The 17,041-nt window shown below is 46.5% G+C and overlaps 2 protein-coding genes across 8 annotated transcripts in view; one reads left to right on the top strand and one right to left on the bottom strand.

The window, feature by feature from the left end:
• Positions 1-17,041, top strand: part of LOC135401169 (S1 RNA-binding domain-containing protein 1-like) — a 209,641-nt gene that overhangs the window by 113,700 nt on the left and 78,900 nt on the right. For 6 of the 7 annotated variants that reach the window (XR_010424741.1, XR_010424739.1, XR_010424740.1 and 3 more), the window contains exon 2: positions 10,358-10,435. The exons of the other annotated variant lie outside the window; for it this stretch is intronic. The gene's annotated coding sequence lies outside the window, so the exon portion shown is untranslated. The remainder of the gene's footprint in view (positions 1-10,357; positions 10,436-17,041) is intronic. 7 annotated transcript variants of the gene reach the window in all.
• On the bottom strand, positions 2,060-16,790 carry LOC135401171 (protein dissatisfaction-like). The gene is made up of 6 exons (XM_064633417.1): positions 16,781-16,790; positions 12,704-12,784; positions 12,457-12,618; positions 5,253-5,872; positions 4,549-4,819; positions 2,060-2,867 (listed from the first exon to the last, which is right to left on the bottom strand). The coding sequence occupies exons 1-6, from the start codon at positions 16,788-16,790 to the stop codon at positions 2,617-2,619; spliced, it is 1,395 nt and encodes a 464-aa protein (XP_064489487.1). The 3' UTR covers positions 2,060-2,616.

Below are 17,041 nucleotides of genomic sequence, written 5' to 3'. Positions count from 1 at the left end.
CCCTGCGATAATCGTGACGTTGCCCGCCTGAGCGTGGCCGACTACGGCAAGCGATTCTGTCACCACCACAACCGGCAAAGCCACATCATTCGTTAACTTGGCACTTTGGCAAGGATTCGAAGAAGATAAATCTCATCCCGTGTTCATATGTCACTTTTTTTCCTTTCCATACGTCACGCTTTTCTCCATGTTTGTAAACACTGCTCTATTTTGTTGTCATGCGCTAATCTTTGCGTAATTTAGTAGTAGCGACATCAGTACGAGGGCCCTGAGAAAAACACCCGACCGAGGTGTTTGCAACGGGGTACGCTTTCTCTGGCCTTTTACAAGATACAATACAGAAAAAAATACCGCGTGACAACGTGTCCGGGCGTTGGGATGGCAGCGCGTGTTATCCCGTGTATTTTTGAAATTGAAATTGAAATGAAATTTTGCACTCTGCATCAACAGGTAACTCACGATCGAATGCGACTATACTCTCAAAATTAGTTCACAGATCCAGACTGTCCCATATTTTACAAATTAGCTCGTTAACCTGATCTAATTAATTAATCAGACATCATCACAGACACTGTTGACTAGGCTACACGACTGCTAACAACATTCAGTTCGCTCTATCGTAGAGCTCTCCGTTTTTGCTCATGTTGCACCCCATATAGAGAGACACCCTGTTGGCGTACTAAGAAATGCTGGAAGTAGCAAGATGAGATGTGATGTGATAGAGGAAGAAACAAATGGGGACGTAACGAAGTTGCAAGACATGCTCAACGACTCACTGATTTAGCTGTCGGGTAGGATATAGGTTTCTATGAGCGCAGTTGCACGTACCCGCGGTTACCCGCAGGTACTCTTGGAGTTTTGCGATTTGCGGGTACAAATTCGATGTCGCTTTGGATTGCGGGTAAAATGCGGGTGTACTCACACTGTGTCCGCGGGTAGTGCTGCAGTTGCGGTTAGTGATGGCACATCTGCGAGTGCGGGTACGAAGTTTCTTACCCGCGCTCACCTCTATATAGCAGTACTTACCAGTGAACCATGGTAGATGTGTCACCCTAACATTCTCTTCATCGACTATTGGACTGGATATTCGTTTCTTTATTACACAACGCGATACACACAGTCATGTTTAGAGCGTTTATGCAATCACGTTTCCAGCGATTTTATACAATCGCATGATGACAATCATTACAAATAGCGCAGCACTTAGTGGCCTTCTCGGCATGAATCGATGAACTGCATAACTAACGGTTTCGTTGTTGATGGAACTTCGCTACAAGAACTGCACACACATGTAGTTGGAAGATACGAAATTTGTGACATCATGCAGATATGTGTGCATTAAACAAGTACTCGGTATCTGTACAACAAAATCAATATCTGTGTAATGGTTGGTTCGAGGAACTGAATAGCTCCGAATAGATTCAGCCGTCTACATTTACATGGGATACTTACATTTTCGCCGCAGTACGCCATCGGAGATATCTATTTGAAAAACGCTGCAAAGCTGAGTTGGGCGATATTGGCAGGAAGGCAGAGACACGTTTTCATGGACGGCCATTCGTCGCATATTAATGCTCCTCAGCATATTGTTATCAGATAGCGTTATCAAGGCCGGATCTAACCTTGTCGCGACTGTCGTCACAATTTTTTCTTGTCCACCTTCGCCCTGGTATCATCCTCATCGGCATTATCATCGTCAGTATCTGAAAAAAAATTCTGTTTCTATGGGGAAGCCTCCAAAGCCACTCCTGCACGAAGCCAAAAGTGAGATATGTGGTCTTTAAGTATCTATTCGACATACACCGTGCGCGATATTTCGTCTATATAAATTAAAGAAAAGGTAAAACATTATAAAATTTAAATTGATTAATGCAAATAATGAAGAGAAACGCCTCGTAAACTTAATTCCTGGAACTGGGAAAAATCTCCCAAGGTCTCGGCACAGGTCTGGACAACCCTGTCAGACTTCAATTGCTTTTCTTTTTTCCAAACCCACAAAGTGCTGCGTTATAGAAACAAACAAAAAGGAAGCACGGTGATTGGAGACACACTATACAAAGATTATCAATTCAATTCAATTCAAATCAATCAATCAATCCTTAATTCAATCTCGTACATCAGACTAGAGATCAAAACGAACTGTACTCAGAGTAAAAAGAAGGAAATAACAGTGAAATATCTGGTCACGAAATACTCACAATTCACTGCTTTTCTGACTAGAGTACGACTCACTACTGAAGACCACCAAATACCTAAAACAAAATACCACCGTAAAACAAGTACTGGCTCTCTGATAATTCTCCGATAATTCTGATAACTCGATATGCGAGATCAAATATCAAAACTCTAAAACAAAATTAAAAAAAACTAGATATTCTTTTTTATATGCCAGCTATCACATTGGCATAGAAGTTGCAGAGGCTGGCCACTTCGCTTTTGCTGTGCAACGTACGCAACGCGTATGTTAGAAACTGAATACTTTACCACCCTGCATCTAGTTCCCGCTATTTGCTTTTCGGCTTGAAGAAACACCACAAGTGACCTGCGCTTCCTAACGTACCATATAACAGCACAATTCACGTGATCTCGTATATATACAGGCATGAATTATTCCCGTCATTCCACCTTCTCCATATTGTACATGTCTCCGAGGATCCTTTCAATAGGTATGTTGCCGATGGTCTCTTTGAAGAACAGTTTTTCCACAGTGGCAGCTGTGACGGCCCGAAGACTAGGTATGAGCAGCAGCAAACGACCGAACCGAGTCGGCTGGCGAGAGTACTTGTGTCTCACGTAGTCGCCCAGAACGCATTGGGCTTGGTCTTGGAGCATTTCTACAGGATGGACATCGCACAAGCCGATCGTTTCTGAAAAAAAAAAAAAAGTCAAATGGAACTACAGCTTACATGCGTTTATCGTCTAGTCAGTGAGAATATCAGGTAGTGTGCAGATATACGATGGTGTGCACGACAGTTTGCAAAGTGCCGTTCCTTGAAGCGCGTGCTGCAATGCACCTCGTGTCTGTAACAACAGCGCACGTGCGTGATCGTCTTATTTTTACATATGGAAGGCACGCTACGCTTAATTTAATAGATACTGGTAAAGTTTTATGGCAACGTGACACAATACCCCCTGTGACATGGGTAGCCTTAATGATCATCGACGCAAATGGCCATTGAACGTACGCGTTGTGCCACCCGGCGTGTAGCGTGACGTCCTCTCAGGGAGCGTTGGACTCAGTGCTTCCCGAGTGGTTGACTCGTCACACGGTGGATGGCGCTACGCGCATGTTTCATGCCAATTGTCTTCAGTGATCATTAAGACTACCCGCGTAGAACGACGTTCGTTGAGAACCTTCCACACTAGTAGCATGCAGTGGGGATCGATGTGGCTTTGCAATCATAAGCGTCACTCGATGATAAGTTTCGAGACAACAGAGAGAGAGAGAGAGAGATACCTTGCATTCATTCGCAGAGGATTGGGGCCAGTCATAAGGATTAATTCTGGTTTATGCTAACATATACTTTGATAAGCTAGGTACGGTACGGTTGCAAAAATCTACCCAACTGACGGCTGCTATCGCACGTACGGAACTGTGGCGATCCCCCTGCACTACATGGAAGCCCTTTCGGCACCCGACTCATCCCCTAAACGTAAATATACATTACGTAGGGAGCGGAAGATGTCGGTACCGGCTAGATTATTGTTCCACCAATGTATGCTTGACGTTTTGCACCAAAATTGCGGAAAGTGCCATAAAGATTGTACTGTTGCGGCTAAGGATGCTTTTAACCATGACCGGCTCGGGCACAGTGCGTGATTTCATTGCAAGGCGAATAGAGTCATTGTTCCCGCATTTTAGAGCGCAGCTCTTAGGCGCCCTTTCCAGGGTTGAGCGGCGTCGGCGTTGTAACCGGCAGAGCGGACGAGGAGCGAAGCGAAGGATGAAAGTACGAGAGAGCGTGACGCGGAAAGCAGCGGGGGAGCATACAGCGAGAGTGTAGAGGGCGCGGGAAGAAAAGCGAAGAGGGGCGAGGAGGAAAATGAAGGAGGAGGGGGCTACGAGAGCAGTCGAATGAGCCACGCTCGGTCTGTGGCTTCTACCTATATAAGCGCAATAAAACACGCTCATGCCATCAAGAACTGGGATAGGAGTGCTACCTGAAGAAAGTTCAATTACCTGGAAAATAAAAACAGTGATGTATAACTCAACATCAACAGCTGTGCTCAAATTTCGCATTACCGACTGTCGTAATCGTCCATTATTGTCCGTAATTGTTTTATTTCTCATCCCTCTATCTAATCTTCCCGAATAATTTGTGTTTCTTCTCTTTCATATTTGACCAATAGTCGATGGAGTACAGTAAGACCTCTCTTATACGGACTCCAGACTAGTTATCCGCTGAAGGAAGATATCCGTGCACGAGAGGTATTGAAGCAAAGAGCACTGAAGCTTGCTGGCGGAAACCAGCTGTCCAGGGAAGTGTCTAAGTAATAAAAGGTGTAATGGGATGTTTCACTGTGACTGCACGTTACAACATGCGCTACCTGACTTGAAGAGCACGACCGCTTTAAGGCAGCTGCATTCCGTTTCATCCGGCGACAGTTGCCGAAGCCGACGCATGACGTCTTGGATGTAATGCAGTTCTGCCGCCTGATGAGGAGAAGCATCCGGTTCCGCGTGCAGACGGGTCGGGAGCGGGGGTGGCGGAGGAGATCCCTTCACTCCTGGCAATGATGCTACGACATCTGCGGCCATGGACCATTGGGCCATGTACAGTAGGAATAGGTCTTTCCAGGATTCCTCCAGTAGAGTCACCTGTCCAGCATAAAAACACCGGATATTAATAAGTGACAACAAAAGATCATACTTGAATTTGTAAATTTTGATTGTAAAACAGTTTCAGGTCGCATCGCAACCCGCATAGTTTACGGGGGTTCTGCAAGAACACCTTCGGCTAACATGTGTGAATGGAAGACAAATTTAGAAAGACGCTTTTTTTTTTCACGTATTTTCATTTGACTCCACGTGGTTCATTTACGTGCGATGAAGCTTTATGAAACGAAGTTTTTGTTTCTTATAGAGTGGAGCATAAGGAAACGCTCTGTTTGTTCGCAAAGGTCTTAGCTCTGTTCCGGAGACATGGGTACTGCTACAACTACATGGGGTACTACTACGTGGGGTACCGCTACAACCGCCATCATCATATTGTGCTGTTTAGTCTATACACCGAAGAAAGAGAAATATATACCTGGTCTCCCTTGGAGAGCGTTTGAAAAGTTGGAAGACACTTGACCCACCGAACCACCATGAACAACAGCCTTGCCGTAACCTCTTGAACCGAGCCTCCCCAAGGCACGGCAGCACTGCCAGGTGGAGACGGCGACCCTCCAAGGCGTTGCCGGACTACAACATCATCCAGACACCCACCGTGAAGAAACGGTGGTGCCAGCATTGCGAAAGGAGAGCTTCCAGAGGGAAGCATGGCACCGTCGCTCCCATTCTTCGAGGGTAACGTCGCATGACCGAAGGGCATCGCGTTCATTCCTGACGAGCCGAGTCGGACATGATTCCAGATGAGCTCTTGAGACTTTTCAGCGTTGAGCAGCATCTGAAGTAGTCCGGCTGATCCTATGACGCTGTCTTTGGGAAACAGCGGAGATTGAGGAAGGTCCATTGAGGGAGACATGACTCCCACTGCGTTGATAGCCTCGAAATGGTGCTGCTTGTTCCCTCCAGGGGGGAAGCCCATGGGGGAGATATGCGAGAGACTTCCTGAGCTTCCCTTCAAGTTGTGATGATGATGGTGGTGTTCAGATCCGCAAGGATCCTTGAATTTTGGCTTCCTAGGTCCACGTTCGTGTTGCACTGCTGAAGAAAAGGCGGAACGACAAGTCAGCTGCCCTTGGCACCCACGTTTGAATTCGTCATGTACGTCTATATAACGTGGCTTCACACGACTGCCAAGTTTTTAAAAAAAGCTATTCAATGAGACGCATGCGCAGCCCTATCCACACTTCATCCACCCTTCAACATGCCAAGAAGGCTTCGTCATCTTTTCAAGTCCTTCGCGCGTCGACTGCGGCTGAACGCCTTTTTTCCATTCCGTCGGTACAAATTGAACCGGAGCTGAGCAATACTGTGCGCAACCTGCACTGTCCCGGCTACCATTGAGCGCATCCTCATGACTTGCCAACGCTACACAAGGGGACGACACACCCTTTCGCGTCAACTAGAAGGTATCGGCATCAGATCGTCCAGTATATGCAATATTCTTGAAGATTGGCGCTGTCCCGTACGATAGCTCTGGACCCAAAGCAAGCCAAAGCATACTGACCAAGCTGTAAGCGAGCTTATGCCCTGCTGCCTCCAACATCACCACTACCGTCGATGCAACGCTAAGTCAACAAATCATAACACACGGGCACTGGGGCAAGGTCCCGCTTACTAAGCGAGCGACAGACACCCCATGATATCGTCATTGACAATATCATTGACAATTGACAATGTCACATACTGAATGAAAATGTTGCCCACCGTAGGCTGAATGAAACTTCAGAAAATTATTTAACACTGCACTGCAGCAAATCAGTATCAAGTACGACAGGACTAGACGAGCGTGTCGGTTATACACATGCACATATGAAAATCGCAACAAGGCACAGGGACGGACAATGAACGCTATGTCACTCTGTAGTCCGCCCCTGTGCCTTGTCGCGTTCTTCAAACATGCAAGATCACCCAATTCGTCTTGTTGTCAGGCATTTTCTTTTTATGATGTTTCGCGAAACTCTTCAGTTTGTTATCGCGCTCCCGTCTTACCGTTTCCACGGATATCCATATTCACCATCTCCAGTGCACACCGTTTATAATTTCCCCTCACTCGTCGACAAAGCCTTCGGGAAAAGACATTCTGCAAGTAATCCCAGCCATTTATTCCGACGAAGCGACATGCAAACATCCTGGCTTTCCAAGCTCCCTGATTGAAGTGGAGACCCCGCTCGGACCAAATCCCCTCTCATCCAACGTTATGTGACGAGGGAGCCTGATGCGAGTCGCTCTCCAGACAGTTCGGCTCTCTCCGGAGAGTATATCGTCTCGAGCCGCGAAAATGGCGTCGGCCATTGAAGGAGGCATAAGACGACTCCCCGCTGAGCCAACAAGAGGGGGAAAACGTTACGGCTTATTCGTCGGAAGCAAGGAAACAAACGCCGGTGGAGTCGGCTGTATGAAGGGCATGATGGAGTAAATCGGTTTTTGCCACTTGTGTGTCTGTAGATAAAAGGACTAGGATAGGATAGGAAAGTGTGAGCTGAACAAGGCGCGTGAGCCTGTAACATGTGTTTGGTGTTTCAAAAAAGTGTCAGTGTGTGTCGCTGTAAGTGGACGGCGTTAGCATGTTCGGAGATAAGCGCGATGTCGACCGACAACGGGAGATTGCCGTTGACCGCCTCTACCGAGTTAAGGAAGTTAACAGTTAACGGAAGGTCATTGCACTGTTGCTGCTATAGGTCTCCAGATGTTTTCCGACCAGCGGCATGGCCGAGTGGGCTAAGGCGTCCGCTCGTTGGTGGTATCCAAGGTCGTGCTGAAGACTGGGAGGTGGTGGGTTCGAATCCTACCGCCGGCTGTGTTGTCTGAGGTTTTCCCTGGGTTTTCCGAAGACTTTCCAGACGAATGTCGGCACAGTTCCCCCTGAAGTCGGCCCAGGACGCACACTAATCCCCCTGTCCCCCACTCCTTCCTGCTGTCCTCTCTCCATCTGTCCACGTCTGTACGTCGCTCATAGCCACACTTGCTTCGCGGCGCTAACACGCAATGAAAAAAAAAAAATATGTTTTCCGCGCCGTTGGTTCAGATTCGGTTGGTTTGTCGGGGCGGCTGAGGAGGAACGAAAAACATGAGGAGGGTCTGCAACGGTTGTGGAACTTTCGTCTTTTCGCGATAAAGATTGTTTCCGAGCTTGTGATTTCGCGTTGATCTGTGCGTTGATATCTGCGCTCCTTATCATCTGTGTCCCTTACATGTTTTGTTGACGGTTTCTCTTCTAGAGAGAGCTGTGGGCGGTGATTTGTTTTAAAAGGAGCGCTTGGTTTCCAAGCGTGGCTCTTCAGATTGTTCCGTTCAAGATTCCCACACTGTCCACAGATTCGGTTTCTTATTTTTATTTTTGCAAATGGGAAGGTGTTCGCGATAACCATTCCGAAGACACGATAAGTCAATCGCCTTTTCTTGATCTTTGATTTGACAGCTTATTTTGTTTTTCCATTTCCGCAAAGAGCTTTCGGTCTACTACATTATAGAAACACCCTATTATAACACTCCCTAATAGGGAGTTTTAGTACTTCAGAAACACTTAAACAACGAGAATTGGACTCGAGGCAGACCACAATTAGGGACGCCACGGACACGCAAGACTCAAACGCCCAGAAATTAACGAATTCAAACAACTCAGGGAAAAGAGGTGCTGATACCAGGAAGAAGACCTAGGTTCGATTCCCCTCGTCAGCACCTCTTTTTGCTGAGTTGTTTGAATTCAGAGACACACGGCAAATTGAATGTCATTCCCAGCGAATGATATTCGCACTGAGTGACATTCGTTTCGTGTCACATGGTGAAATCAAATGACAACACATGCGAATGAGTTCCCCGAACTCATTCGTTTTTCCCTCTCGCAACGACGGCGTACCCTCGGAGTAGAGAGGTAGCAAAAACAACAACGATAAACCGTTCGAAGGAATGAAACACGAATGAAAAGTTGTACTCCAATATTTTATCACGAATTTGATAACTTTTGCCACGAAGGAAGGAAGGCTTACCACTGTTTTTCGGAGAACTACCCTGGTTCCCAGTCGCCACGTTGTCAAGCGCGGTGCAGATATATAGGCTGCGTTCCAATACCTCACGCCCGCGAAGCCGCCTGACTAGGCAGCTGAGTAGACCCCTTTGCTTGTCACTATTGGAACAGGCTTAATTGCCTAGCCGAGGCGCCTGTGCGTACGCCGCAAGCGCAGCAGGACTCTAATGCGCTAAGTTTGTAGCACATCGTGCATAAACTGTCACCTTCACAACTAAACATGTGTTGCAACTCTCTACGCAGTTTTAAAAAAACATACCACTATGTGCAACTTTACATTTAAAGCCAGCAGAAACAGCGGGCACGCTGGTACCGTCAACGCGCGTCTCCATCCCGGCTGTCGTATGGTCAGGCGTATAACTAGACTGCATCGATGCGCACTAGGCGGTAGCCGACTGAATAGCGGACTGGGCGAGATTTCCGGTTAGACCGCTAGGCAGTCGACTAACCGGGGAACCGGGGTATTGGAACGCAGCGATAGGCTATACGTAGTTGTCTTTCCTTGTGGTACTTAGCCAATTAAGTGTACTTGAAAAAGCAACTGTTTTGTGAAGTAACCTAATGGTTCGCTAGTTTGGAGCGAAAGAAATAAAAATATAACTAATATACCTGTATAAATGTTTCATATGTTCGCCCCCTGGTGTCTTAATTATCGACACTGACATCATTTGCGAATGACATTCTGTTTCTTCGTGTAGCTCGATGTAATGCCCCTACCACACGTGCAGTTTTCAATGATCATTGAATTTAATGGTCATTGAACACGTGCGTGGCGCCACCAAGCGTGTAACGTGTCAACTCTGCAAAAAGCATCGGATCCAATGTTCCCTGAAAGGTTGACACGTGCCACCCTAGATGGCGCCACGCGCCTGTTTAATGACGATTGGTTTCGATAATCATTGAAGAGTGCACGTGTGGCATGGGTATAAGACAAACGAATGATATTCGGTGCGACTGTCATTCGCTGGGAATGCCATTCGGTTTGCCGTGTGACAGGGGTATTATCTTTTTTTGGGGGGGAACGGTTATCGTGAGCCGCTTCCGATCTGCTAAAACTACCCGTTGTCTTTGCGCGCTAAACATAAGAATCGTCGGGAAGCGAGCGCGGCATGTGGTACTCGCTCATCTCACTCTCCCAACAAACGGTTTTGATTGTCCCTTCCGCCATTCGCTCGAAATAACCGAAGTAAAGCAACCGGAAACCATCAACCGAACTTCACGGATAAACAAGGCGACACCATTTATTTGCTCTTACCGCATAAACAAGCCGACGCAGGCTACAATAAAAACTAAACCATCGTGTATAGCGGTACGGGTATACAGAGCGTGCTATTCGAAGTTCGCATTAATTAGTCGGGAGTTTTGGTTCGCGAACGTGCGGTTGTTTGTTACCCAGTTTGCTCCTAAGCGTCATGGATTAGTCATTCGATCGTACACACGCGGTGTATCCGTACCATTCGCGCTCTTTCTTTTTGTAATATTGTTCTTTTGCTTTCTAGGTAAAGCGGCGACGAGTACACATGTAACACGAAACACTGTGGACTTCGTGCCGACAACAAAGCGAAACTATCGAGAAGGTAAAGTTTGCACTGTCCTGGTTTAGAAGAGCGCACGCGAACAGAACTTTGCTATATGGGGAAGCTTGGAGCACTAAATAAATCGACGGAACTCGCCTACGTTCATTAATAAGGCCATTAAGGATACGTAAGACATCAGATGACGCTAGTGCTTAACACGAATCATACATGGTGTCGAAGAAGAAAGTAACCCCTCAAAGTAAATTTATTTTTCTTGAATAAAAATCTTAAATGTGCAAAGCTAAAGTAACGTTTTCTTGCCGAAATCGAGATCCGCACTGCGGGTTTCCCTAAATCCGCCACAAAATAAGCTACCGAGCTCTATAGGGCTGTTGCAGCAAAGTTTGCACAGCGCCATTTCGGACCCAAGTGGCCACGGATCCAAACAGTAGGTAGTTTCATCAGCGGGTTCTACATGGAGTTCATGGCATGGCGCCAAGGATAGCTACAAAACCTGCAGGGAATCCACAGGAAGAGCGGTGCATCTTGCCAAGTGCGAACAACTCGAGACCACGTATTTGAAAGTGCCACGTTGTCTGCTAAACTACTGCGCGTTGCATATTTTGGGGCGCTGACGGTGCTGCTCACTCGCGCCACCTGCCCTCGCAAAAAAAAGTGAGAAAGGGTACCTCGACAAGCGCAATTTGTGACCCGCGCACACTTTTCCGTCGAGGAGCGACGCGAGAAGGGCATCGGCGTGCCCCTTCAGTTCCGTTTTGCGATGCTCCTGCTGATAAAGCCAGCAAAATCAACAACGCCACATTTATCTGAAATAGCAGTGAGAAGGAAACGTATGGCGATTCCTGCTTCTGGCAAGAAAACGCTCTTTAAGGATGGCAAACTTTATTTATTTATTTATTTATTTATTTTATTTTATTTCAAAAAACCCCAAGGGTCCGGAGGACAAACTTCATAGCTGAATTTATGCAATTAAATTTGTCTTAATTAAAAATTTGATAAAATTTCTCCTAGTACGTGGCAAAAGCTCCCTATAGATAAATACCGTAGCCCCCACAATGTTTCGACAAGTAGATTTTTGTGACACGCTACACCCTAAGAACAGAGCTTCACCGCGTAGCACGCTCCTAGCCAATCATCATCCCGAATGACAACGTTTTGTCTCCTCCGAGTTTATGAAAACGGGGCGCGTACGCCATTTTTGTGGCATTATGCAGTTCATAATGGACCTCTACCCGAGAAACGTCATCATGACGTTGGTAGACAGACTGAAACCGAAACAAATCGGAAGAGGGGGCTTGGGTTCCACGAATGGGCACGTGTTCGCTGCCTCCTATTGAAAGAAAAGTAGGACCGAAGGTCGCGTCCCTTTCAGGGACCATCGTAATCCCCTCAAGAGCGTGGCTTTCGGGCGCGACCTTGTTCGCCTCCTTGCTTCGAGCGTAGTTCAAGTCTACAAAATTGGTGGCGCTGTCGAACGCTATGACGTCGCTTGTTTACAAGCAGGGAGAGGTCTATTGCCACATAAATGTTGTACGACCCCCATTTTCATCAAATCAAGGGAGAGAACGTTGTCATTCGGGATTACGGTTGGCTGAACGTGCTATGTGGTGAAGTTCACTTTTAAGAGCGTAGGCGGTACACGCTGCATATCGAGTGACCGTAAAATTATTGTACGTTCAGTGCCAGCGACGAGCTGTAAGAAACCCAGCAGATTACTTTGATCCACCTTGAGCCGCAAGTAACGCAGATGTTGTGTCACATAAGAACGTACAGACAACCATGGTTACACGGACAGCCTTCGACGACCGTTGAAACCAACTGCCTTGAAAAATGCGCGTAGCGCCATCAAGCCTGTAAGGTATCAACTTCGAAAAGGGCATTCAATTCAATGCTGGTTGACAGGTTGACACGATACACGCTTGCTTGCAGGCGCTATACGCGCGTTTTTCAAGGCAGTTGATTTCAACGGTCGTCGAAGGCTGCCCGTGTAACAGGGATATTACTGTGCTTTCAACCACCTAACGGCGCATAGTCAGCACAAGTAAAAGAAGACTGCTTACCGTCCTTGTTCATGCTGGCTTCGAAGCACTTTTTGAGCCGGCAAGCTCTGCACTGGTTCCTGTGGGTCTTGTCGATGGGACACTTTCCCTTCAGCTCGCCTTGCGCCTTACAAGTGTACACTCGGTTGCGGTGTATGCTACGTTTGAAGAAACCAGAGCAACCTGCACAAAATAGAAGAGTTCCTTCAATGATGACCTTTGTATATCAGGAGAGCTTCTGGTGTGTCACACGAAGATTTACACTTACCGTCGCAGCTGTAGATTCCGTAATGCTTACCAGAACTTCTGTCACCGCAGACTCTGCAAGGAATGTCTAAAAGGCGATCACCTGGAATATATAGTGTAAAAGCACGCGGTTAGATTTTTTTTTTTTTTTTTTGCAACTTGACTGGAGGTTGCGAGACCAGCGGCATAAAGGATGTGCATGTAAGAATGTGCCGACTTCTCATTTCCAGTGGTTAGCAAAGAAACGTTGAGAAACACAAACGCGTTTTGGAGTAGCCAGTCCTGACTGGGTCGGGACTAACATCTCCATATTTTTCTTTCATTTCCCATTCCAACTGAGGTATTCGACTGATTTGCTATAGAACATCTGTCTGATTGTTTGTTGTGACTTCTACGCCATTCTGTATATTGGATAAAAATTGGTTTGGATGAAAGCGATAGCGTTATGGGGCCGACCAGGGGACCCCCCGAAATTGTGAAGGGGGCGCAAAATTCCCATATAGAGGTGAGGCGCCGCAGTGTTATCTCAAGTGCCGCATGCGAATAATATGCCATAGACCCGTTTCCTGAACCGATCAAATTACCAGCATAGTCAAAGGCTTTGTCGATGATGCGGTAGAACTTACGACGACATGACCTGTACGTGTGCACGGTTTCCAGGATGTTTTACACAACTCTCAGTGTCATGTGTACCATGAACTGTATTTGCCACTTTTAGTCATTCAGACTGCCTCAAATTTTTGGGACCCGGGCATGAATTTGCGGGGGGGGGGGGGGGGCTGGAAGGAGGCGCCGGGTGAGAATTGTGCCAGGAATTGCGCCATTTCTTTATATCCAGGGATTAAGTGAATTTCTATTGTTTATCCGCTTCTTGTGTATAATTTCTCCGTAATGCTGCTGTACGATGTATTCTTGGGAGCAGAGTCTTCGTCATGCCTTCTGGCTTTTTACTCTCTCCCATTCGAAAGGAAAATAAAAATTGAAATTGAAATCTGGGGTCCCCCTGAATTCAGGACGTTGCGCTGCATCTGGGGCCGACCAACGTCGACGGCCGTGTACGTCCTTCCGTAACAGTTGTGGAGAGAGAAGATAGCGAAGACAAGAGGGAAGAAGAATGGAAGAATGCCCAAAGATGCCGACGGATTTTCTTTCTTTTTTTTTTTTTCAGTCTCACACGTACGCCATTAGAACGCTTAATAAACTAACAGCCACGAAGGAAACTCGCGCCGACATTGATACTTGCACAGACTGAGATTCGGACACAGGCAGACTCTAAGAAAAAAGAAGAGTAATTTCAGTCCTTTTGGGGACTAAACGCATTGCCACAAGAAATACTCCCTTTAGGGAGTAAATGCACGAGACTAAATTAATGTCACAGAGTGGGGACTGCATTTCGCGCTCTCTTCTAACAGTCCCGGGTACATAATTCGTGTGCATGAATGAAAATACTTTGAATTAAACCGTCAACTGTGATATGTCGGGTGATATAACATCTTGCGACATGCATATAGGGCACAATTTGTCGAGAAAGAGCCGCTAACTACTTCTTCCTCTGTGCGGGTGGGAAATTGGTAAATTAGCTAGGTAACATAGCCTTATATTCCATCAACAATTCAGGAAGGGCACATAATTTACGTAGACTGTTGCATTCAGGAGACCATTTACGAAGTGCAGTGACTATTTGCAGCTCCGGGGAGTAAATTTAGGGGTTAGGGGACGAAAATGGGGAGTAATTGCAATCTAGGGGACTAGAAGAGCTGCAGCTACTCTCCATTTTACTCCTGTTTTTCTTAAGAGTGCAGCCTGGTTTCGCTCAATATATATACGCAGATGACAGCGAATGGCTTCTCTTCGACTAGATGTGCTTCCGTAAGCGAGCACTGGACGGAGGGAGATCGATACGACGCAAAAAGACGAAGCACGCACTAAAGTCAGATGCGCGGCGGAAAAGGCGTTTCGGTACTCCACGCGGAGCCATGGCAACCGCCTCGGCTGACTTCCGCATTGGAAGCCACTCCACTGCAGCAGAGTGCGGGGTGGAGCCTCAAAAAGGGATATTGACTTCCTGGCTTTTCGACCATTGGACAAAAGGGGATCACCCCCATCGAGAGGTGGGGTTTCGACCAGGCGTCAAAAATAAACCTCATAACCGACCGGGCTAAATGGCCGCCCCCATGCAGTCGTTTTCAAGAGCTGAATATTGTTCGCGTACTACACTCTAAGAAAAAAAAGGTAGTAACTTCTGTAGTTACCACCTAGGTCCACATAACGTCTGATAAAGGGTGTAAAAGGGTGGCAAATGCAATTATCATATATCCAAATTGCTGCAAAAAGGTGTACGCCTCCCTCGCTCACCAAATCTGAAGCGGTAACCCTATCATTCGTGGCAATGGTTTGCGGACAACGTGCTATGCGGTGAACTTCTGTTACTTTGGTTTACTCCTGTTTACTGTTCTTGTTACTTCTGTTTACTTTTTTGTTTTTTTACAACTTTTTAAGCACAACACACGCGACAAGTATTACCTCCTAAAAGGTGTAACTGCTGCACCCCTTTTTCAAAGAGTGTACCAGCAGGCGACCGCGCACACATTGTGGAATCTGTACCGTAAGGAAATCCTGTCACCCGAGGGTAAATGCCTAGAATGCCTCGCACCCTATTGACAGTGCACATTTCTTGGAGGCTGTGTAGCAGCTCATAGATGACATAATCCCAAAATATGTCCGAACCCCGAACGAACATCCCCAGCAACAAAAGAATCTGTGCTGACGCTGCTAACGCTAAAATGTGTTGGGTTAACCGGGGTTGGTTACCGGAAACGGGGAAGCGTTAAATACTCAAATTCCGGAGGAAATGAAAGTACAAACGGGAACAAAAATATTTTCCTTGCCTTCACCGGAAACCGGAACGGAAACGGAATCCACGTAACGTAATACGTTTTCTCTTAATATACATACATTTGCATAATAAGAGGAAAGGTAGGGAAATTACGTCACGTGAGTTACGAAAAAAATGAATTTCTTAGGAAACAGAAACCGGAAAGAGAAACGTTATTATTTTCTGTAACGAACCCTGATATTAACCCTTTGTTTCCCTTCTCTTTGTGGTTGGATTGTACAAGAGAAAGACTTTTGTTTTCTTTTTATAGCTACCTGGAGAATGAGGACAAGTCGGAATTTCTTTGTTCCATCCGAATTACTTGCATGCCATCAGCAGGTGGATTGACATTCAAGGAACCGTACATTCAACCAGACCCGTTGACACAAACATTGTGCAGACGGTAATTGCAGAATCGGGAAACCAATACAGAAACCAATCCACGAAGATATATAAAACTAGCTACACTGAGCTTATGGTGTTTGTAACATGTGTTACTTTTGGCGATTCATTAGATGACGTGCCAAGGCAACTGTCGAAGGTCTCAGATGCAACAAGAAGGTTCCATGCCATTTGCAGTCAAACATCAAACATAAGATTTCATAGAGTGCCCTTGTGCCAGTCAACTATAACAGCACTAGGCTGCCAGTTTCAGGAAAATAAACACTCAGCTCATTGGTGAGTAGTTTATCACACGTGCCTAGCCTGAGGGTTCGTAAGAAATTCGAGCGTCACTATTAGCACGTCAAAATGTCACACAGAAAACAAATTTTCCAATTCGGTCAGCATGTCACGAAAAGTTAGTCTATCTGGATGACCGAATCTCGAAGAATTGTTCACAGATGGATGGCGAGGGCGAAGTAGGTCCCGTGGCCCAGTAGACCATGGACAAGGGCGACCAGTAGGGATCGTGCCCCCAGTGAGCAACATACAAGTGTGGCTAGTAGACTTCGAGACCCTAGTCGACAATGGAAAGGACAGATTTGTAGACTATCTGTTGTACAATCTAAACATTCTAGAGAGACTGAACGGAGCTTGTAGGAGATTGCGCCATACCATTCGTAAAACGTCACGACCAGCGTGTGTATCATGACGACTGAGTTGTTGAGATGACCCTGGTTTTCTAGGTATTACAAGAGCTCTATGGGGCGTTGGTGAACTGAACTTTACCATGGACGAAGCAATTTCAACAAAAAAAAAAATACAAAATAAGGTGGTGCTTACGCTTTTCCATTGTGGAGTCACATTTGATTGGAAGGGGCGGGCCCAACCGAAGCCAGGGCCAGTGCAACGTCTGAAAAATATTTCGACATATGTAACATGCCAGGATTACAATCGCTGATACACTCATACTTTACACTGTGTAGCTATCACGGGAAGTACAGCAGCTTGAGGGGCATGAAAGGAGGAATCGCAATGCTCTATCCCACCCAGGTATCTGTAGTGGGCGTATAGTGTTCCGGAAATGGGTACGCTGCCTATACA

This window comes from Ornithodoros turicata, chromosome 7, assembly GCF_037126465.1.
Source record: "Ornithodoros turicata isolate Travis chromosome 7, ASM3712646v1, whole genome shotgun sequence".
Classification (NCBI taxonomy): Eukaryota; Metazoa; Arthropoda; class Arachnida; order Ixodida; family Argasidae; genus Ornithodoros; species Ornithodoros turicata.
This window is presented reverse-complemented; position numbering and strand designations above follow the sequence as displayed.